This window comes from Centrocercus urophasianus, unplaced genomic scaffold, assembly GCF_019232065.1.
Source record: "Centrocercus urophasianus isolate 14NV4802_14NV808 unplaced genomic scaffold, USGS_Curo_1.0 seq_18, whole genome shotgun sequence".
Classification (NCBI taxonomy): Eukaryota; Metazoa; Chordata; class Aves; order Galliformes; family Phasianidae; genus Centrocercus; species Centrocercus urophasianus.
This window is the reverse complement of record NW_024884733.1, coordinates 11,324,144-11,348,155: the sequence shown is the minus strand read 5'-3', so window position 1 is coordinate 11,348,155 and position 24,012 is coordinate 11,324,144. Positions and strand designations below refer to the sequence as shown.

Here is a 24,012-nt window from a genome sequence, read left to right as displayed (position 1 = left end):
TAAATCAAAGTATTGCGCACAGAAAAAAAAAGACAAGTTACACTACACTTGTAACAAGGGTCCTTGTCCAGGAAAACAATGTTTCCTCAATTAAGATACATTTTAAAATATGGTATCAATTAAGATACATTTTAAAATATGGTCTAATTTCAATTAGAAATGTCACAAATCCTTGATGCTTCTAAACAAATACAGGAATATTAACTAGAAAGATTAGTTGTAGAAGACACCCCTCATGCTCATTTCTTTTCCAATGAAGGTTAATTAAGACAAGAAACAAGGAAGCTGGCTGATATATGCATTTTATTATCAATTAGCTGTATACATGTACATATATCTACATTCCAAAATGAAACAATTTTTTTTTAAAGGAAATTTATAACAAAGCACATGACTTTTTTTCATAAGAGGTAGAATTACCTTACCATTAATCTATAATTCATATATAGTATGTTGTATATATATATATGCACACACATATGCTACTTTGTGTGTGTATATTTTACATATACACAATTGTGGAAAAGTACAGCATTGCATGTAAGTTTTATTCAGTGATTTGAGAGCTGCTCTCAGTATTGCTTATTAACACTTTCAGTATAACTACGTAGCAATTTGGTGGCAACTTCAGTTGCAGGGCAAACGCAGATCATTCACGTCTTCAGAAACAAAGACTGACAAATCAACAAGTTCTATTTTCATGTTCCTGTAGATGTAGGAAAAACTCATGGCTAACAAATCTGTTTTGTGTTTGTCTTCTAGTTTTCACAGATGCTTTTTTTTGTTATTTTTGCTGTGATCGCATTTGTGGAATTCTGAAAAACTTCTACATGATCTCTAATACTTCGCTGTAAGATCATTTCATTCACAGATTCATTCCTAATTGCACCAGCTAATGTATTAAAGAATATCCTTACTGCTAACAAAACTGTTGTGTGACAGCAGTTTAAACTACCTATATATCTGACAATAGTTTTCAAATTCAAAGGTTCATAGAACATCCAGTCACTAAGTGACAATTCAGTGTACTTCCAAACATTCACTTTGGTGTGCTTTGCTACTGAAACTTGCAAAATGCAAGTGTGCAGCACAGCCAAATACAAACATTCTTACTTTGTCAGTATGCTTTGTCTGTCTTTATTTTTGCAGTTGACATTGCATAGCAAAATTTAACATTCTACTTTTAAAAGTTAAAACAATTCTTTAAAGTAAAATGAAAAAGTATTAATTAACTGAATAATCAGCTAAGTTACTTTCTTTTTGCAATGAAGATGAAGGTTGCAATGTAACTCATTTTTCTTTCATAGCATCTCCTCATGAAACATCAGCAGCTGAATGTGGAAAGCAGACTATGTATCCAAGTGCTTTCAGTTGATAGCATAATAACTAGTCTCATTAGTTAGACTTCCACCAAGTTATCAGAAGACCAATCAGCGAAAGAGGTAATTACATTAGCCTTTAAGCAATAATGGACCCATAAAACAAGAAAAACCTCTTGTTCATTAAAAAAATAATATCTTTGATAAACATGTAAAAATTCTTTAAAATACGCATTTTGGTAGCAAAGTGAACAACTAAATTAAAACATTCTAATTTTTACATAATTCTTATATATATTGCTTAATAAAATATTCTCTCAATACATTTTAAGACTGTACACAAGTTAATAAAGTCATAATGAAATTAATTAGAAATATATTCAAGTAGTTTCAACATTAAAAATTTAGATCTGTATATAACATGGAGGAATAATTTCCATAAAACAACTTCAGTGCATCTGCAGTAGTCATGAATAAGAAATTTCTGTCTGTTGAGAAGTTGTTCCTTGGTGTTATGGTTTTGATACAACTTTTATTGAAAACTCCTCAACGGAATGAGCAGCTTCTTTCCTTAAATTCTTCTTCATGAAGGATTTCCACGGTAAGAATTCAGCAGGTTTCACCAAAGCAGCAAAGCTTTAGTACTGAACATATTCAGACTGAAGGGACTGTGCAGAGAAGAAAAACTGATTAAAACTCATTGAGGTAATACTTGTATTTAATATGTATTTTGCACTTCAAGACAGGGAAGAATGGAATGACAGTAAGGAGGAAAAAAAAAAAAAAGAACAGTTGTAAGGAAATCTGAATTTCTGCATTCTGATTTAGGTAAAAAAAAATGCTAGGAACTCAAAAATTGGATACTAAAAATCCATCAATTTCTCTGTGTCTACACTTCTCCAAACCAAATTATAGAGTTCCTTGGAAAGAATACTAAAAAAATCTATAATATTACACCTTAAGACAATACCTTAAAGACATATTGGGAAAATGTACGATTGCGGCTATGAGAATTGAGTTGCTTCCATTTATCCCAAATGGGAATGAAAGTGCTACTGTGGAAAGGCCGCGGTGTTGGTCTGGGTGTTGGTTCACACAGTGACATAGGAAATCCATGCTGTGTAGCTAATTACCAAGGGGAAAAAAAATTACAGCACCACAAGCCTACTATATTTATTTGCATTACTGGTTCTATTAAAGTTTTCTTACAAAATCAGTAATCAGTTCACATGACATCCAAATGTTTTATTACCTCCTATACAAATGTGGTCAGGAAGTTGTTGTGATGATCAGAAAATCTTATTTGAGAGCTCTTCATTCTACTGGCACGGTTATAAACAAATGAGTAATAATAAATGTAACTCATCCACACTCTACATCCCACCCTTATATTTTCAAACTGTATAAAATCAGTAGGATTAGAGAAAACTACTGGAGACCAACATGAGTCCTAAGAACTCAGAACCTTAGATGTCTTCTCTGTTTTTCCACTATAACTAACTTGTCATTGTAGAAATGGTCTCTGGCATCCATAACAAAACCTATAAGTAGAAAAAGCACATAATAAGCTTTTAAAGCCCTAGTATCACTACCTTTTTTTCTGCTGTCCACCAAAACTAAACAAAATATATTTCTGAGGTTGTCTTTCAGGTACGCATTTCTCATCTTCAAGGTCTGAGATTATCTGGGTAGTCTTTCCTATATCAGCACACAGAGATTTGAACATCACTGACTAATAGGGGCCTGGTTTTAGTACCAAATGGACTTGACAAAAAGGTATTGTGTAATACTAAATTTTCTGTAAAACAGAGCAGATGTAAAGAGCATTCTTTTTCTTTACTACAGGCATTAAATACACAGTCAGAGGAGTTTATTCCCCCCCCCCCCAGGTTCTTTAATCATTCTGACTTCATGAGCTTTGGTGAGAATATTTGTTGAGCCATTTATTACATATGTAAGAGACCAACAGAAGGAATATCCCTTCATTAATGTATACTTAAAACTTCTGTTCAATTAATGATCCTCAAAGGAGCAAAAAGCTCTTCCTAATGTCTCAAATCCTCTTTGGAATACAGTGAAGAAGAATTAAGTTTAAGCAGCATTTTTTCCCAGACTAAGATTAATTTGCTGTACTTCCCATAACATGATAACAAACACGAACACGGTTCCAAAACACGATAACAGTTCTAACAACTCAGTTGTTGTACAGCATACACAGCATGCAGACTAATTTGAAAAATTAAATATATCTGTGGTATTAGTTTTTCTTTTTTTCTGACTTCTGCTGTTAAGTAATTAATGCTCTTAACATCTCACACTGTCCAAAGAGATTGACTAATATTTCAAAACCTGTTAACTGGTGGTTTTTGGTTTTTTTTTTTTTCAGATCTCAGATGGAGGAGTTTTCTATTTTAAAATTCACATTCCTACCTCCTATTTGCAGTGACTCAAAGTATAGCCTGTAATTCTGAAAGCTTTATTAAAAACAGAAAGCCCTAATCTACCGTTACAAGTCACAGGCTTGTATTTAAGAGACTCTTAAAATAGAGAAAAAGAAAAAAAAAAACAAAAACGCTGAATTGCCATGAAGAGAGAACAAAGTTAAGTGGATAAAATCCTTGGTGCAATCCTACAGTGGTCTTAAGCACTATCAAGCTTGGCATTTTATACCCAAGCTTCTGATATTTAAATAAACTAAGAATTAGATGACTTCCCTATCATTAATGATACCTTTTTAATGAGGTTCATGCTGAAGCAACTGCTTAGATTATTATCACTTTCCTTGCTCAGTAGGAGACACTGAAAGCCTCCTGGAAAAGAAAATAAATCACAGATCCATCTAGGTGTGAAAACCATACTCATATGCATTTAAATTCAGGACTAAGCCATCTGAAAACTAACACCTGAAATGCAACAATCCTGTATCACTTGTCTATCTATCAGGAAGTGAACACACTCTCCTCCAGCAAATAAAATTCTAATGTTATGTCATGATATTTTTAGGATAAAAGCCTCTATGTGCAAGTAATTTAAGTCTTTTTGAATGATCCAAAGTGTTATTGCAACAGGAGTGGTATAGAAGACAAGAATTAGCAAAAAAAAAAAACAAAAAACAAAAAACAAACCCACAAGAACCCCACACCTTAAGATCCACTAAAATAAATCAGAATATATTAAAAGGATCTACATATACCTTTGAAATGATCCTTTCAGTCTGCTAGATTTACAGATAAGTAAGATAAGCTACCGTCTGTCTTTTTTTACCATGCAAAATGTCTTATACCCCACTAGATTCCCTAACATTGAGAAAGCCTCTTCTACAAGCATGAAGATCATATACTTAAACTTTAGAATACTGTAATGCTTCTCAATTTTTATTTTTTTTATTTTTTATTTTTTTGGGAGATTTTTACATCTTGCCAGTTTCCATGGCAGCTATAGAAGCAAAATATGACTCATCTTAAGACTACCCAGATACATAGCCCTTGGTAAAAAACAAAAAAATACAAGGAGTGATAAAGAAGTGATATTTTGTTTTTACAATAGTTATAAATCCAAAGAAATCTTATTGCTGTACCTTAGACATGGTTATACTCAATAAGACTTTCTGCAACTTATAATTGTGAAATGATGCTTAGTCAAAGCATCCCACTTGTTAAGATTGCAAATAAAGTATTCTGCTTGGGTAGAATGGCAAGTTGTCTATTCTATGAAATCAAGTTTTTCACTTAATTCATCAGCATACAATATGATGTAATGAAATGGATTTGTTTCCAGGCTTACTCTAATAAAAGAGCAAAAGCCATCAGGGAAAACAAAAACATGGCTGACAACAAATGGAAGAGACAGGAATGGTTATTTTTGTTTGTTTTAACCAGAATTTGGAATAGTAGTAGTTGTAATAAATGGGTGGTAAAATTTTAAATGACAAAAAAAGAGAAAATAAGGGTATTAAAAATGTTTTCTTCCATACTAGAAGAAAGAATTATGTACTTGCATCACCTAAATTAAGTTCCTTGTTCTCTCAAGAGATTAGTGAGACTGAAGAGCATTGATTAGAAATGAATACTTACTGTCCTAACCATCTTAAAATGCTCCTCCACCACTGGTTGTATAATAGCTAACAAACTACTGAAGAGAAATGAAGATGATAAGGTGATTTTCTAAAATAAGAACACCTGTACAATCACAGATGGTTAGCTTGACATCTGACTCTGGTAAGTGAATTCTGCTCATAAAAAAGCACAGGAATGTAACTCTTATCATTCAAGAGCTCCTTGATAAGTTAGATGAATAAACATAGCTTTTGATGTATGTGATAGACTTCTGTCAAGTGCATTACCTTTTATACTCCAATTAGAAATAAATGCAACTTAATAAAAACACATTGCATCAATACTAAGGTTTGGTTAACAAGACTCCAAATAAATTCAGCATCTAAGACAGTGAAGTGGGAATCATTGAAAATAATTCTATTTTTAACAGAATTCTGCAAGAACAGGTATTAAGGCTTGATGTTACTTTGTTTTGCCCATGAGCTTACCTAAGACCACTGATGAATACCACCACAAGCAAAATATTACTTCAACCACTGACATCCAAAGATGAAAAAACAATCTTTCATGATTGGCAAATGGGTTCCAATAAGGAATGGGAAAAAAAAAAAAAAAAAAGACAACTAAAAAAGATGATACTTTGATTCAGTTAAATGCTGTTTTACAAAGAAAAAAAAAAAAAAAGAACAAGGAATGCAAGACATTAAAAAGTGAGAGTCAGTATCTTGTTTATGCAAGGACTTGCCACCCTAATGAATTTCCAACACAGTATAATTGAAGCTTTTAATTTATAACCAGGATGCCACTAGGTAAGCAGGTTTCAGCAAGTGAAAACTGAGTGCTGCCTCTACTTACTGGAGAAAACCACCAAAAAACAGTACAGGATTCTTACATGATCAAAATGGTGTTTAAACCAGAGTCATACATGCAAAGAGTTCAACTTACTAAAAGAAAACAAAGCTAAGATAAAATGTCTTCATGACAGTAAAATAAGGAAATAAAGGAATGTAGCAGTACATAATAAAAACATATACCAAGCTTCAAATGAAATGTGAAAATGTTTGAAGTGTGACTATATTCAGTCACTCAGACCAACCATCAAGAAAAAATGATATTGTCTTCAAAATAAACCACTGTCAAGAAGGACAAGTGTTAGCCACTTATAGACTCACTACCAAAAAAGTACAAAGAGATTAAAAGGAGAAGACAGTTAAGTTTCTAAGGTATAGAACTTCTAAAGCTTTAGCTCTTAGAGTAACTATGTCTATTGTTCCTGTCATGGTTCCAATTATCATTTGGCACTCCTGTAACTAACTTCAGAGCTATTATGAACAACAACTTGTTTTTCACAACACTACAGTTATAAAGCAACCCTTCCCCTTAGGGCTCTCCATGTAGTTTTACATATTTATGCATAATATACACCTCTAACTACAATTTGGATAAAACAAAGAATTGCTGCTTGCAGCATGTTTACACAAAATACAACAGAAAAGAATGGGAATGGACTGACTTTCCAAATAATTACTGCTCAAATATATTTAAAAGAAACAATATTGAAGTGAGAAACCCAAAAAAGAAGATGTTTTGCCACTTCAATGTTCAGTTCGGATTAGCGATTGCTCTTTACCTTTATTTGCATACTGAATTTTGTTCCAGCATAATCAGCTGGAGCCTCTGTCAATCCTCTCCTGAGAGCTGAACACCATAAGATAGGAATAGGATTACCTAAAAAAGCTGACTTCCCCAAATCATCAGAATTTATGATAAAGAGTCAAAGTCGTATCCTGGATAAAACATCGTCAATTTGCTAAACAGTTTTTCACCTTCTCATCTCTGCTTGGAAGTATTCAACCAATTCAGCAAGTTCAACCAAAACAGTTCTGTTTTTCCAGAACCACTTTGATTTGTGAGTTGGTTTATCCATTCACCTTGAAACAAACCTCATTTATATAGTTTGCTTCCTAAGTTCCCATATAACAGGTAAAAACAGTGCCCAATTAAAAAGGTAAAACAATTTTGTATAACTTAAAGGATGTGGTAATGCTCAAGAAGTCCCTAGCCAATAAGCTAATGCTGATGTTTAAAGCATGGCTCAGATCCAAATTTAAATTCAAGATAGAACACCTAGTGATCTTATGATCATGGAACATTAATGTTTCTTTGCAGATAGGCTAGTATCCACCAGTGGATGTAGTGGATGCACATCCTAGCACAGCATCTCTACTCCTTTTCCAGTGCAAACATAGATCAAAACTAGAATACAGAACATCTAAGAGGTATTGAGTTCCCTCACAGTAACTTCATTTTCAATATACTTTTTATACTAGCTAGCTTTCAGTCCCACATGTAAATTAATTCTACAACAGAATAATGTAAATGAATGAAACTTATACTCCCAAGCTACAAACATGTGAATTCTGAACACTAAGTGGTGCCATATACCAACTGTAAACAGACACAGATGGGTTCAATTAATTCTAGACAATACATTCTATTAAGAACACTGCAGTAACTTCTATAATTAGTAGGACATCAAATCTCAAATCTTTGAAGGCCAGATATTCTATGTGATTTTTTAAAATGTCTTTCTCCCTAAAATTGATAATCAGCACATACAGTTATTTCTGATTTCAAAACAGAACTGTTTCTAATCTCTTCTCTCTGCAATTTGTAAAGAGCACTAATTTATTCACGCATCCTCTTTCTGCATACTCCTTCACACAGAAAAAGGGGCACAAAATAAGTCCCAGGCAGCAAAGCTGACGAGATATAAAAGCTAATTTTGAGCAACCTGATCTAGCTGTAGATGTTACTGTTCACTGCAGGGAGTTGGACTAAATGACAAAGTTTTCTTCCAACTCAAACAGTCCTATGATTCCGTAAAATGGTGAGACCATTGGAAATGTACTGACATAAAATGCTTTTCCTTTATTGTTAGAAAAGAACTTGGGTATTGTGTCAAGAACGCTCATCTTTTAAGCAAGTCCTATCTTTCAGAATGCAGTGTTTTCCGTTTAGTATGATATATACAAAAGTTTATTTAGATCTATTACTTCATGAAGATTAAAATACATAATAAATTTTATCCATAATGTTATAATCTGAAAGGAAAATCTAAGGGAAATAAGGATCCATAAAAAGATATCATGAAAGGTATTACTTTGAGTTGAGGGATGAACTACTTTCATGAAACCTCTGCGATGCAGATGCTCAAAAGAAGCAGAAAAAGAAGCAGTTGAAATGACAGTTAATTAAAAAAGGTAACAGACAAGTTGCTGTTAAGAAATATTAAAGGAAGTCAGAAAATCATGCTAGTTTGAGATTTCTTTTTGCAACAGATTCACTCAGAGAATCAAGAAAGATAAGAATTGGTCAGATGCCTGAAAGGGTTGTGACTGCAAACTTACAGGAATTGATCGACTCTGGTATTGTGCTGGAAGAGCTGTAAGGCCCATAAAGGAGACTTGATGCATACTCATCTGTCACGGTGCTGTGAAAACTGGTTTGGCTGCTCAGGTTGTTGCCATTATTGCTGCTTCTGTTGTACAAGTTGTTGTTCAGTTCATGGTTATTTCTGCGAGGCAGCTGCAAGCTGCCATTCAAGTGGCTGGAGATTTGGCTTACAGAAAAACCTGTCCTAGAGGACAGTGATGTCATTTTGCTCTCATCATCTGAAGCAGCATACAGGTTCCCTAGAGAACTGGCTAATCTGGAGTTTATAGAAACGCTGAACGGAAAACACATGTGGGGAAAAAATACAAAGAATATATGTACAAAGACATACAAAAAATAGCAGATAATTCAGAAGACACTAGGTGAATAACATGGAGCTATGTGCACACATTTCAGAATGCCCCATCTTCTCACTCTTGAATAACAAACAACAGAATTCTTTGTCATGAGTTCCCAAACATTGTTTACTCAGATGTTATCACTGCCAGCTTTCATCTCTGTCAAATCACGTGTGCATGCAGGAGATTGTGTTAAATGCACAGGCAATGACTGACCTACTGTGAAGTATTTTGTCTACATTTAAGTTTATGAACTCCTCATTTCTTAAATCAGTGACATGATACAAGTCTTCAATCAAGCCAATAAGAAAAATAATAAAATTTGAGAATAAAAACAGGGTGTCTAGAAATACCTCATTGATTAAGTTAGCTGTTTTAAATAAAATATTTGTGCCCAGAAGCTATGAAAAATACATCATCCTAAATTTTAATTAATATCCATAACTACCTCATACAAAAATAATAATGGAATTGAATGGCAATTAATCAAAGATTCACAAAAATAATTTCAGTTACTACTTAGTATTCTTCTGAGATTAGTAATATACAGATTTAGAGGAAAGCTTCTTGCAAAGCTTCTATTAAGCAACATAATACTGTTTCTGAATGGATGCAGTTCTCTTACCAGTAGTATTTCTCATTAATCTCTTAACGTGCAGGTAACCAAAATTTGGCTAGCAGAACAGCAAATCATGTTGTAAGTAAATCAAAGCCTTCTTAGAAGTTCTACATAGACTGCATATGTACTGAAAGTCATTGTAATATTCAATAATTATTTGTATCAAAATAAGAAAAAAAAATAACCTTTTAAGATTTGAGCCTGAGGATGAAGTAATTCTGCTTATTCTTTCTGCAGACGATGAATTAACTGTCATGATTTTTGAGGCCTTCAATGGAGATACAGATCCTTCCGTGCTGCCTGCAGTATTCAGTCTAAAAGTAGCAGAGTTTCAGTAAGAAATAAGATTATGATTGAAATAGACATCTCAAACACATAGATACTCAATATATAGACTAATACGTTCAAAAACTAAGTTCTTAAGTCAAATAGCTAAGTTTTAACTCAAATTTTCCTGGTGATAGTAGAGCTTTTATTAAGTTGCATGAAACACAGCTTTTCATAGGATGTGATCTGTAGTGACCAAATTCTGTAAGTATGGTGCACTGAACTATTCAATAAAAAGGATAACATTATAGCAATCAATATTAGTTTAATAAAAGTTAATGAACAAGTCTCCTAGCAGCACCATGACATTCTCTTGATCCTTAGACTGAGAAGCATTGCGATCAGATGTTAGGGACAAAACACCTCGGGTACAAGTCTCTTACTACAAGCACAGAAGAAACGACAGAGCAAAAATACTTCACACCAAGAAAAGGTAAACAGAAGTCCTCCAAGAGCAGACATCTGGAGTAATTCATCCAAGTGCAAGGTCCTGCACCTCAGACTGTGGCAATTCCAAGCACAGATACAGGCTATGCGAAGAATGGCTTGAGAGCAGCACTGAGGAGAGGGATTTGGGAGTGTTGGTTGATGCAAGATTCAACATGAGCCAGTAATGTGCACTTGCAGCCCAGAAGGCCAGCTGTATCCTGGTTTGCATAAGAAGTGTGATCAGCAGGTTGAGAGAAGTGATTCTGCCCCTCTGCTCTGCTCTTGTGAAACCCCACCTGGAGTACCACATCCAGTTCTGGAGCCCCCAGAGATGTGGGAGCGGGTCCAGAGGAAGGGCTAAAATAAATGATCAGAGGGCTGGAGCATTTCCTCTATGAGGACAGGCTGAGAAAGCTGGGGTTCTTCAGTCTGGAGAAGAAAAGGCTCTGGAGGGACCTTATAGCAGCCTTACAGTACTTGAAGGGGGCCTACAGGAAAGCTGGGGAGGGACTTTTTATAAAGGCATATAGCAACAGGATAAGGGGAAATGGTTTTTAACTGGAAGAGGGTAGATTTGGACTAAATTTTGGAAGAAATTCTTTACTGTAAGGGTGGTGAGACACTGGAATATGTCACCCAGTGAGGCTGTTACTGCCCCCTTCCATGGAAGCATTCAAGGCCAGGATGGACGGGGCTTTGAGAAACCTGGTCTACAGGAAGGTGTCTCTGCCTATAGCAGGGGGGTTTGAAATAGATGATCGTAAGGTCCCTTCCAATCCAAACCATTCCATGACCTCAAAAATCCAGGCTGGAATAGAATTGAAGGTAATATATTCTTCTTCATATTAATGCTTTATAGTGACAATTTTGGTTTTTTTTGTACTGTATTTTAAATGCAATGGTAAGGCATTAAACTATCAAAAAGAAGTAAAACAAAAAAACAATCATCAGGTATCTCTTGGATATATATAAAAAAAATATTTATAGTATGCACTAAGCTGTATCTCTATCTCATCTACAAAGAAAAGCTTGACACAAGGCAACGATCAGCTGATTTAGGCTTTAAGATAAGTACTTTTACAGAAATAAAGTGGCCACGAATCAACTATCCTTCACTATACAACTGTATAGATATCAGAAATTATGACTGGGGAAACTACTTGTGTGTGCCAGTTATCAAGGACAATTCAAGGCATCTCTGAAGTAAAACTGTACTCCCGTCTGTTAATTTTTTTTCTGTTTCCAGTTGTTTAAGAAAGTTCATTCCCTGACATCTCTCAGAAATTTGAAACTACTGATCACTTGATATAATATGCATAACTCAGAACACTGAAAATAGAAGACTGGAATGGTAAACATTTATAATTCCAATTTAATACAATAGATAATATCTTGAATACCTGAAAGGTTGCGATATGGACCTGGTGTGCAGTTTCATTTCTTGCAGCCTAAAGAAACCAAAGAAGCAATCTTATGAATCAAAGGAAAACTTTATTTATTTAAGGCCTAATTGCAAGTTTCATATGGGTCTTAAAGTATGAAACCAATAAGAGTTAAAAATTATTGATGATTATTTAAAAAGTTATAAGGTTTAAACAATTGCAGGTTTAATTCTAAAATTTCCATTTTTACCTATCTTGAAAGATTCAAAATTTACATAAAGAATAGAGGTAAATAACTACATAAATTAAAGAACATTTTTGTTAGGAATATAAGTTTTAAAATGCTAGATAAACATCAATCTGAAGTTTTCAAAATATTTTTCTGCTTTATCTTCCATGACTAAATAGTAAGTAGTTAATCAGAACAGGAAGACAGAAAACAAAGGAATATATTAATAAAACAAATCTGCAACTAATATACACATGCATGGATATTTCCACCACAGAAGTGGCACAACTAGTACAACTGCTTAAACGAGACCATGTGCTTCTATGAAGATCTGATAGCAAGGTATGAATGTAAAATTGCAAATCACTTTAGAATTACATAATTACCTCAGAGCTCCAGTTGTAGAACATGGCCGTCTCCGACTTTTTAAGGCATGAAGTTTATCTCCCTGTGTCAGGCCATCCTTAGTTTCCACACCTTCTTTGTCTTCAAAATCATACTGGTAAAAAAAAGTATGCAAGCAAAAAAAAAAAAAAAAAAAAAGTCTTAGGAGCAAAATAGTTCCCGGGTACTAAGTATCCCCTTCACAAAAGGCTTATCTACCATCTTGTGCATTGATGGGGCACTACTCCATCTATGCACAGTTTTAGTGAATAAAATGTGGTGCTGCACAAATACATGTTCACACAGGCCTTTTACAGACTCTGAGCTCAGAATCAGTTCAGGATGCTTGAATCAAATGCCACTTGAAATATAGCGTTCAGAATGTTAACAGCTTTAATATTATACCTGTAAAAACCTGAAAATCATACTACAAAGGAAGTTACAGTAGAAAAAAAGCTCTGAATTTATGCTCTGAATCTGTACATAAGCTGCTATATTGGATTCAGTAAAGTTAGAATAGCTCAGATTCAAAACCATTATTTTTACCTATCCATATAGGATGTGCCAGCTGTTTTCATTAGGCAAGGAAGATCATCCCAATGCAGTGTTATATTCTCTCACTGGCAATCTAGATACTTAACTTTACAGATTCTAAGCCACAAATTGAACTTCAAAAAGGGCAACAGTTATCAGTATAAAATAGCCCTCTATTATATGATCCACTGTAACCTGAATATCTTGAATGCATTTCTGTAAAGGTACCGTTTGAAGGTGCCCATTGTTTTCCTGGTCTTTTACATCATATAAGAAAGCTCTTTATTTAATACAGAGCTAAAACAGGATGACCAAATGAATTTTAAGTTTCTCTAACTCACTTCTCACAGCTGTAGGAAGCTACATTTGGAATTCTTACTGGCTAAGAAACAGAAGTACGTTCACTGTAGCTCTCAGTCCATGCTTCTCCTTTAAACATATAATTGTCAAATTCTTACTGTAAGTGTACACATAGCAGCAGTAATTCACTATTCTGCAATAAAAGAATGGGCATCTGTACATTCACATGTTATCAGCCAGAAATTCAGAATAAATTGATTTCCAATTGGAAAAATGATTTTTTTCCCCATTCTCAAAATAACAAAAAAAAAAAAGACTGAAAAACATAGAAGGCAGATTTGAAATCATGCACACCTACTTGAAGTCTAAAAAGTGATCTATACACTCCCTTCACAAGAATCTTATAAATATAATCCAAACTTTTTCTATATGTTTTGAGAAAATTTGAGATCTCATAATCATCACATTTTAAAAAGAAAATACTAACAAGTCCAAGAGCAACAAAAACCTTAAAATGTTCTAGTTATTACAGTCAGATCCATCTCTGCTTGCGTGAAACTTACGAATCCTTACCTCCCCATACTGATCCAAGTCTTGCACTTTATTCAGGCTGTCACTGATCGACATATCATTCAAACCGCAGAGAACTCTGTTAATGTTTCCATCAACTACTCGCTGTTTCTGTTTCGATTGTATGAGATCTCCCTCCAGCCATAACATTGCTTGCTTCCTTTTGGATTCAAAGCAAGTTATTAATATAAATAAATTTGCACACAAACAATATGAAATTATGCTACTGTTACAGACTGCTTATGTTAGAATCTTTTGTACATCTTTATCTGGAAAAAGAGAGACGCATCTATCACTAGAAAAATTATCTTAAGTGGTTAACAGAAAACAACCACTGAATCTTTAGGAAGTCTGCAGTCAAAAAAAGTATTTCAGATGCTGAAGTGTTATTTTACAAAGCCATAATAGGAAAATAATTAATCTAAACTGGAATTCATAATAATACTTAAAGGTTTTTAGAAGCCATTTTAAAAAATCATATAAAATAATGTTTTTATATACATAAAGAACGATAGTGCACTTCAACTTCACATTATCATGGAGTTCTGCGTACATGACTAACGTAAAACTACTACTGGCTTGCACAGCGAAAGGGGTCATAGTCATGCAAAGCTGAACAGGTCTCTGGCATCAGTTTTCAGAAAATTCAAGTTGATATGCTTTAGACAGGTGGCAAAAATAATCATTTAATTGCAATGCGCATAAGCTGAGCTGAATATTAATATTAAATTCCTATACAAAAAAACGAACAATAAAAAACACCTAGGGAATTAAGTGAGAAGATACTTTCACTGGAAAGTTTACCTTAATCAGTTGCCTGAGCCAATTACTCAAGCTTACATAACAACAAATGGGAAAGGTAAACACTTTCAGAGCTTTCGCTATATCCTAAGAAAACATGAAGTGGAAATGATGGAGAAAATGGCACCACTTAATCCACCTAACAGCAGTAGCCTAGAGTGCATGCTTGAACTTGAGCACTTTGGAAATCTTTCAAGATTAATTGTATTCACAGTAGCTAGGTCATTTGAGACATTCCTAGCCAAGAGATGTGTCAAGAAACAAACAAACAAACAAACAAACAAAAAAAATTAAAAAAAAAAAAATCACCTTTTCAAAAGACTGAAGAGATGAAGCTTTGATGTCTGTGAAGGCACAGACAGCAAATATGTAAGACTTCTGTCAGATGCAACATTGTAATCCTGAGGCCAGGACTACTAAAATGTCCTGAGACATTTTACATTAGACTGCTAAAACCAATGTTAGCTCCTTCCTCTTCATTCCTATTTTGACACTACTGGTGACTTGAATTTTGTCTGAATATCAAAAATAGATAACTATTGCAATTCAGATAATAAATTTACAACTTTTACTACGGCTCTTCACTACAAAAATAGATATGAACGAAAAAAATCTGAAAGACCTCTGCCTATCTACCAAATCAAACTATTTAAAGGCCACTACATAAAAGACATGGGTCCTGTTTCTCTCATCTCAAGTGAATAGTACTTGATAATCCTCCATTTCTTATCTTCCACTCAATTGTGCTCATTTGTGGAAAAAACCCATCATCCAAAGCTTAAACCGTCTTCAGAGAGCCCTTGTGGTTTGTGAAAGTTTTTGATTCACAGTATTTTCAATGGGTGGCCTCCTCTCAAATAAAGGAGCACCCATTCCAGAGTAGAAAGCAAATCAGAATCCTAATTCATGCTCCATTTCTCTTATGAATTTCGTAACACTTCTTTATCTCATAACCTATGCATTTTAGCTATAAGGTCAGATAATGATTTACTATATTTATATAGTATTATTTATTCACAATAATGAAAATGCCTTCAGCTAAATATCAGCAGGATATCAACTCAAATCAGCATGAATGCTATAGAGGTACACAATGTAAAAGCCACTATGAAATTAAAACAATTAAATAAACATCAACATTACTAAAGCCAGCATAATTTTGCCCATTATTTCCAGTTAGAATCACTTGGGGTCAAATCCTGACTCTCTCATTCTAAATATCTGTAACCTGTTTTCAAAACAAAGGATACCGACAATTTTAAGAAGAAAGCATATTAAAACCATACATTTATGCTTTGCTAACAGCTATTAGCTCTAAGTAAAAAATGTTTCATACATTATGCTAGAAAACTGACAGAGACTGTAAGCTCTCTGCCACATACTTATTTAATCCCTAGTTACAAGAAAGAAAAGTAACACCAGTTTTTACTATGGTAATTTCAAGTGTCATCATAGGCTTAAAGTTATATAGTCTATCCTTCCTACATTAACATTTTAACAAACGTTTACTCTTTATGTTATATCAGCATACAAATTGATATTGCCAAAACATTTGTCTTTATCTCTCAAATCCCTTAGAACAAAAACACAGAGTCTTGACACCTCTGTCCCTGAAGGCAACAAAACGTACAATACTCCAGAGAAGATGATTGCTGCCTATTAAATTCATCTCAATCTCAGCTAACTTAAAATATCTTATGAAAGGCAGTAATATACAACTCCAGTAGGCAGAAAGATCTGTAAGAAAAGCAATTGATTCCTAGTAGCAAATGACATGCACGTACTCTTCCAAGAAGTGTTGTTGAGGTCCTATAATAGAGCCTGGTCGACATATTCTTATCCAAGCAATGGCTTCAGCATGTGTGAACCTGTAGTGTTTCATTATGTAACAGGCAATCAGTGTTCCTGTTCTTCCCAGGCCAGCTAAAGAAACACACATATTAACATTCACATACAAAGTTGTAAGTATCTCCTAATTATCACATTCAATTACAAGATTAGAAGACTTTTGAAACATTATGTAACCTTAATATTTGAAGAAACAATTTCTGATTTGATATTCTGTTTACCACACTACACAATTTCAGTTCTGTATGTACACAACTTAATATATCATATTTTTTTAAAAAAATTAACACCTTAAGAAAACATGCAACTGATAATCCTGTTGTGCACTTCTACCTCAAACTATTTTAAAGGGTTGATATTTAAGAAATCCGTGACCAAGCTGGAACTTGCTTTTACAAGACCATAAATAAAACAAAATGAAAGTACCCTTACACAAAGGCCAACATTAATACTTTAAAAATTAAGAATCAAACACATGAAAATGACACGTTGTCTCACACATGTACACATTACAACAGTGAGCAGCAAACACCTTTTCAGCTAATTTTCTTTCTGAATAAGATTTGCTGTGATACCCACCTGTAAAAACTATTCACTACTAACCACAGAATGATTGAGGTTGGAAGGAACCTCTGGGTCCATCTGTTCCAATCCCCTACTTAAGCAGGGTCACCCAGGGTTGCTCAGGTTCACATTCAGACAATTTCCGAACATCTCTGAGATAGGAGACTCCACAAGCTCCCTGGATAGCCTGTGCCAGTTTTTAGTCACTTGCATAGCAAAGAAGTGCTTCGTGATGTTCAGAGGAAACCCCTCGCTTCCCAGTTTGTGCCCATTGCCTCTTCTCCTGACAAAGGACCCCACTGTGCCTGGGTCTGTCCCCTTCACATATTTATAGACTTGGATAAGATCTCCTCCTATGCCTCCTCTCATGCTTACTAGTTACAACACTGTCTTTATAGGAGAGATGCCCTGTTCCCTTCATCACCTTAACCACCCTCTGCTGGACTTTTCCTAGCAAGCCCATTATCTGTCTTGCTCTGAGGAGTCCAGAACAGAATGCAGAACTCTAGGCGTATCCTCACTAATGCTGAGGCATGTACCCAGTGATACTTGGCCTAATGCAGCCAAGAATAATTCTAGCCTTCTTGACGGCAAGGGGACATCACTGACTTGATGTTCCCATCTCTGGATGGGAACATCCAACTTGAAGCCCACCAGGACGCCTAGATCCTTTTCTGCAGAGCTGCTTTCCAGACAGGTGATCCCCAGCACATACTGGTGCCTGGGAACGTTCCTCTCCTGTATTTCTTCTTGAAGTGCTCTATCTGTATAAACAGCAATGCATGTTGACTAGCATATACGTCAGTAACTTAAGAAATTCAGCCATGCTCCAAAACTACAAACTAATTCTGGTTTTAAGAAAGGGGTAGGAGAAAGCATAGAAGGCAAAATTAGCCTTCACTATTAGACAAATCTATAACTGTAAAATAATTTGTCTCTTTCTAGCCCTCTGTCTTCACTGTTAGTTAAGTATCTACACATTTATACCTTATTTCCCCAAGCGTTTTTATTTGTGGTTTGGTGGTATGGCAGTAGAGGTTGAACCTTCCCATCAATGTTCCATTTACAGTCAGTTATTACTTATATATCAGTAACTATTTATACCAGAGATCTAACAAGCCAACTATCTTTACTGACAATTTTATACAGAACTAAAAGCTTTTTACATTTAACCAATAACTAAATATTGCTGCAACTTTTTGGAGAGTTAAGATGATTCAGACTAAAGGATTAAGGTTAAAAGCTTATAATTAGGGAGATTCTGTGGCTATCAATGTCTACAGTGGAAGCTGTGCTTGGAATAATTCTACGTAAGAATACAAGGAATCTACAGATAGTACATCAGCTGCGAGTTAGCAGCTAACTTCTCATAAGCTTATTTATAAGGGTTTAAAAAATTTAAAAAGTGAGTTTTCTCAGGGGTGGAGGTTGAGGTCTATGTAGTCAGATGAAAGATCAAAAATACTTCAGATCAGCAAGTGCACATCTAAGTCACCAGAAAAGTATACTGCCGTCTTTCAGCAACTAAGCCTGAAGACTGACAGGCTATCCTCATAACTTACACTTCAAGTCAATTAGCAGATGTTTGTCTTATTAATGCCAGAATTTTGGGGTTCTAGCCAAACTAACAACTTGTTGGCAAATAAACTTGTTTACGCTGATACACATGCTTAGTGTTCATGGAAATAAAATACAGACAAATAGCACTATTCTTGTTTCAGATCAGCAAGACATTTGTCTTTACAATGAACTTACACAATTCTTTAAACATAAATCAAACCCAACCCTTCAGAGCCTTTGTTGATCCTTCTTGACTGAGCATGTTCTGTATATTTCCTAGATGATATGCTGACATAGACTGGTTTGAAATACTAGCATCACAATAGTAACTTTCTCTACAGAAAAATGTAGAACGGTCCCATAAGTACAAAGAAAACCTTTCAGTTTTTAGCATTTCCTAGCCAATGAGTATAATGCTAATTGTGAAAGCAAAAGGCAAAAGAGAAGTCTGTAACAATTAAAACTCATGTCTGCAAGTGACACTAAACAAAAAAATAGAAAGCAGTGAAGAATGGAATGTCAGGTTTTTTTTTGAGTGGGATGAAAGAGTTCACTATGCACATTAAAATATTCGTTGCATTTTTAGTCCGATTATAAAGTAATATTACTTTAAAAGAATTCTAGTTTTTTTTTTTCCTACAACAAACTACACACATTAATACTTACCTTGAACTTCAGTCTGAGGAATAAATAAGTGCACATACCTTTACAATGTACAGCAATAGCACCATTAGCATTTTCACAGATGTTCAGGAACCTCTGAACTATACTGTCACTTGGTGTGCTTCCATCTATGAAGAACAGGTCATAATGTTCAAAACCAGCATCAGTAAAGCGTTTTGCCTCATAAATTTTTTTGTTTAGTCTTATAATTGATGTGACATTATGTTTCCTGAAATAGGGAAAGTAGGCTTCAGGTGCATGAAGAGGATAACCTGTTAAAAAAAAAAAAAAAAAGTGCTGGAACAATCATTTTATGAGGATGAGATTCAATGCCCTGATAATAAAAATCCTTCCAAAAATCCTTTTAAAAGTGTAAGAAAGCATTCTTGTACTGAAGTTGCTCTATAATACAGAAACAGGTTGATATTGAAAGAGTCCACAAAATACTCCTGAAACTACTATACATTAAAAGAGAATCAGAAAAAACAATTAGAGCACAGTATTTCTGAAGCACTATAATCTTTTTTAGCACGCAACCCTCTACTTCTAGAGATTTGAAGACATTAGAGAGCTAAGGATATAAATCAATTCAACATTTCAGAAGTGCTGTTTCTCTGTAGAAAAGCTGTAGATCACAAGAATAAAACATGCTTTAAGAGGAAACACCATTTATGATGGAAATAGATTGGTGATCTACATTATAGACAAGAGCAACAGTCAAAGGTAAAGTTGTGCAAGAAATATTTGTATTATACTTAGTTAACTTCTTCTTTACTTCCAAGTTGCCAAGTACGTTCTTTCCAACTTTTTCTTGATAAGCTTCCAATAAATATACTTTACTTTTTAAATATACTTTACTTTTAAATATACTTTAAGAAATTTTAGCTCCCAGATCATACAATTTTCTTTCAGATTCCTAAATAGTTTACAGTTACTTTCCTGCACATCGACTACACTCAAAAATTAAACTAGGTGATATCTGCACACATTCATGAATTTAACATTTTGAAATAAGTACGAGGGCTGTTCTGAAAATAAAGCCTCCTGTTATATTGGCCTGTGATGTCAGAGGCAGATGCTGGTGGTACGGCAGAAGAGACTGAACCTTCACACCAATATTCTCTTATACTTTGTTGCTGTGTGACAGATGGCAGCAGAGGGACAAAATGTTTATGGAAACGTTTATGAACATTTATGGAAATCAAACAGTGGGTGTCAGCACAGTGAAGTGGTGGTTGGTGTGTTTCATTAGAGGTGACAATGGGCCACCTCCAGCGGTGCCAATTTTGACAAGCACAGTGTGCAGTCTCCTGTTCATCTATAGGGAAAAAGCATAGCTAATGGTGATGATCGTGTTGAAAAATGTTTTGTGGCTGACAGTTAAGTAGCATCATTGTGCTCTTTGTATCTGTTGTAGTTTCCATGGAACTAGAAGGCATTACTTCTCAGAGCAACCTACATAGATTGAATCTGCAGGTGAAATTAGGGCATTAATTCTCCCACTCTACAACTCTATTACTTGATCCAACTATCTCCTTGAATAAACAGGTTTCTGGGACATCCTGTGGACATTTCTGCAAGTCATATATACATATCATTGAATGATTTGGCTTGGAAAGGAGCTTAAGGATCATCAAGTTCCCTGCCACATGCTGGGCTGCCAGCCTCTAGATCAAGTACTGCAACAAATTGCTCCAGGCTCCATCCAATCTGGCAGTAACGAGTAAAAACTTAGCTTTGGAATGTGTACTTACACTCATAACTGTATTTTAAGCACTACTGATAATTTAATCATAACTAAGTTTAAGATATACATGTTGAAAATAAAACACATTTTCTAAATTCTGTGGAACAATTTAGAAAATTTTTGAAGATGTTCTGTAACAGTGACCAGAGGAAAGAAACAAACCAACTAATGCATTTTCTAGATTTTGATTAAATCTTCAGTGGACAAATTGTGCAATCAGCAGCATTCTATTCATAAAGGAAACACAAGAGAGCAGAAGAGGCAGCTATTCAGAAAATATGCTAATAGAAATAAAAGAGCACAGCACAAGGAATGAGGTGAAATCACGTCAGATTTTCCTTTGAACTGGAACAAATCCCTACTTCGTCTGTCAAGTTTCTCTTTCATATTCCATTAGAATTATATATATTCTTCCCTTTATCCCAAGTACAAAAGATAACCTTTTTGAAGCCATTCCTGGCCTTTATTACAAAACGTTCAATAATTGCTCCCTTACTTTACGGAGCTCACCAGAAGAAAGGGAAGGAACCCGAGTTTCTCAAGCACTTTTGTCACTCTAAGGAAATATTGTTAGAAGACACTTTGGGAGTTGAGTTCTGTGCACATAAAATTTTCATTGCACAATTATTTCAGCAGAAGACAGTTAATCCAAAAACCTCTATGATCTTTTGCTCATTTGCTATTAATGTTTAACATGCTGAAAAAAAAAAAAAAACAACCCAAAGAGTAGCACCAAAATACACACATTAAAATCTCGAATCATACCATTTTCAAATTTGCTCTTTGGGTGTGGTCCACTAAATGCCAGAAATTTTCCTGGAATAATCCAGTTGAAATCACCATTTTCTACTCGCTAGAAAATTACAAGAGAAAGAAAAAAAAAGCATTTTAATAACTATACAAACAAGGTTGAAAAAGGTTTTCTTTGTTTGTTTTTATAATAAGGCATTCTTGACGCATTGAAGAACTTCAGATGTAATTATTTAGCTTACATATGACTAACATACCAGGAGATGTTTTTCAAAAACCTCTTAATAAAACAAAGCCACAACAAGTTCTATTGAAGCTTTCAGGTAAAACAGAAAGGCTCTATATCCAAGATATTTCTCTCATAGAAGGTTCAGGGTTTGAAGACACCACCTTACAACAACACTGGCAAATATGTATGTTTTAACCAAAGAATTTGGAAAAATTCTTCCCTGTAAGACACTAGCAAGTAGGCACTAAAAACACAATTCAAGGACAACAAATTAAGAGCATAATTAGCCTGCAAAAACAATTATCCTTTCTCTGTAGATACTGAAATTTATGTTTTGTTGTAGTTCTGATGAATTAGTAATCATAGAAGGAATGGATAAAAACATAAGAAAAAAAAAAAAAAAAAAAAAAAAAAAAAAAATCAAAATCAGGTTTCATATCTCTTTGTAAAAGCAGAGCTCACTTTCCAATGGCAAGTTCAGGAAAGTTTGATAAATTCTTTTATTGCCCAAACTGGAAAATGCCTCTTCCCCCCCTTCCCCCCCCTCTTTTAAGAGAACAGCATTCATTCCTCATTTGGCCATACAATTATTCTCAGCATCACTTATAAGGACACGGCACTCAGTTAACTGCCTTACAAAGCTCATGTTTTTAGTTCTCAGCTCATCAAAACATTCTAATGAGTGAAAGATTCCAGTAACTGGACATCACTGTAACCAATTCAACAACTGCATGCTTAGCTAACCCCATTAGGCTTGCTCCAAATGTCCTCACACAGTGAAAACTCCTGTAAGGTAACAAGCTTGCATAAAGACAAGAGAACTTCGTGCCAAGTCAGTACTGCACCCTGCAGGAAGTGAATTTGTATTTCAGACTGCAATCTCAATACTGTAGCCCTCTACTCTCTTTAATAAGTTCTGAAAATAAATCTGAATTATTTTTATAGTTGCATTTATGTCTTAAATCATTCCTCAAAGAATACGCTTCTGTGGAGAATTTAAATCTTAACAACTCTGAACTACATATGTATTCAGCACTATATACAAATATTACTATAGAAAATTGTAAACTTAATTATTTTTCATCAAGACCAACAGAAGGGGAATTAGCTGTCTTGATAATGTAGTAAAATGGAAGAACTTTAGAGCTCATCCTTTAAAGAAATGAAATTTCCTTTAGCCTGTTCCCTTTAAGTCTTATGCAACTTTTCTCCACACAACTACATTTGAAGTGTTAACAGCAAATATATGGAGTATTTAAGTTTTTAGGAATTCAGCACAGTATACATCTAAACATACAAAGCTGACCATCAGACTGCCACATGTAAAGCAGCATAAGACATACAAATAATAGGCCAAAAAAATAAAGGACTCCAAGTTCTCACTTGGAACTCAGACAATGAGCAGGATTCATTCACACATACGTACAATTCAGAGCAATATAAAATGATGTTAAGCATTGAATAAAATAGGACAGCTTGGTACACAGCTTTAGTCAACTGTTTTGCTGTTTGATTTTTATTTTGTGCAACTCAACGTATACCACAGATACACACACAAGAACATGTATATACACACATACAATCCTAAGAGTTTCCACACATTTATTCCTTTTATAACAAACATTTCGTTGTTACACACAGATCAGATTAGTTCAGCAAAGGCCATACTAATTTCTCAGTCAACAGGGAACACTGCAGTATATAGAAATCCTTCTACAGATAACCTAAGCTTTGTGAATAGCTTCATATTAAAGGCACCTATTGCATTTGCCAACTACAGCATACATGCATGTTGTAAACTGAGTTTTCCCACCATTTAGTCCTCTTCTGGTTTTACCCTATCACCTTAGTGCTTATGAAACATTTCCTATAGCTTATACCTACATGTACTAAACATCTATGTACAAT

At 34.5% G+C, this 24,012-nt stretch overlaps 1 protein-coding gene across 1 annotated transcript in view; it reads right to left on the bottom strand.

The window, feature by feature from the left end:
- Window positions 1-331: 331 nt before the first annotated feature.
- CDC14A (cell division cycle 14A) overlaps window positions 332-24,012 on the bottom strand; it is a 55,144-nt gene continuing 31,463 nt past the window's right edge. The window contains 10 exon segments of the mRNA XM_042819393.1: window positions 332-1,987; window positions 8,785-8,845; window positions 8,847-9,104; window positions 9,973-10,101; window positions 11,944-11,991; window positions 12,541-12,653; window positions 13,946-14,102; window positions 16,528-16,666; window positions 19,420-19,650; window positions 21,891-21,978. Of these exon segments, the coding sequence (XP_042675327.1) occupies window positions 1,958-1,987; window positions 8,785-8,845; window positions 8,847-9,104; window positions 9,973-10,101; window positions 11,944-11,991; window positions 12,541-12,653; window positions 13,946-14,102; window positions 16,528-16,666; window positions 19,420-19,650; window positions 21,891-21,978 (1,254 nt within the window). The 3' untranslated portion in view covers window positions 332-1,957.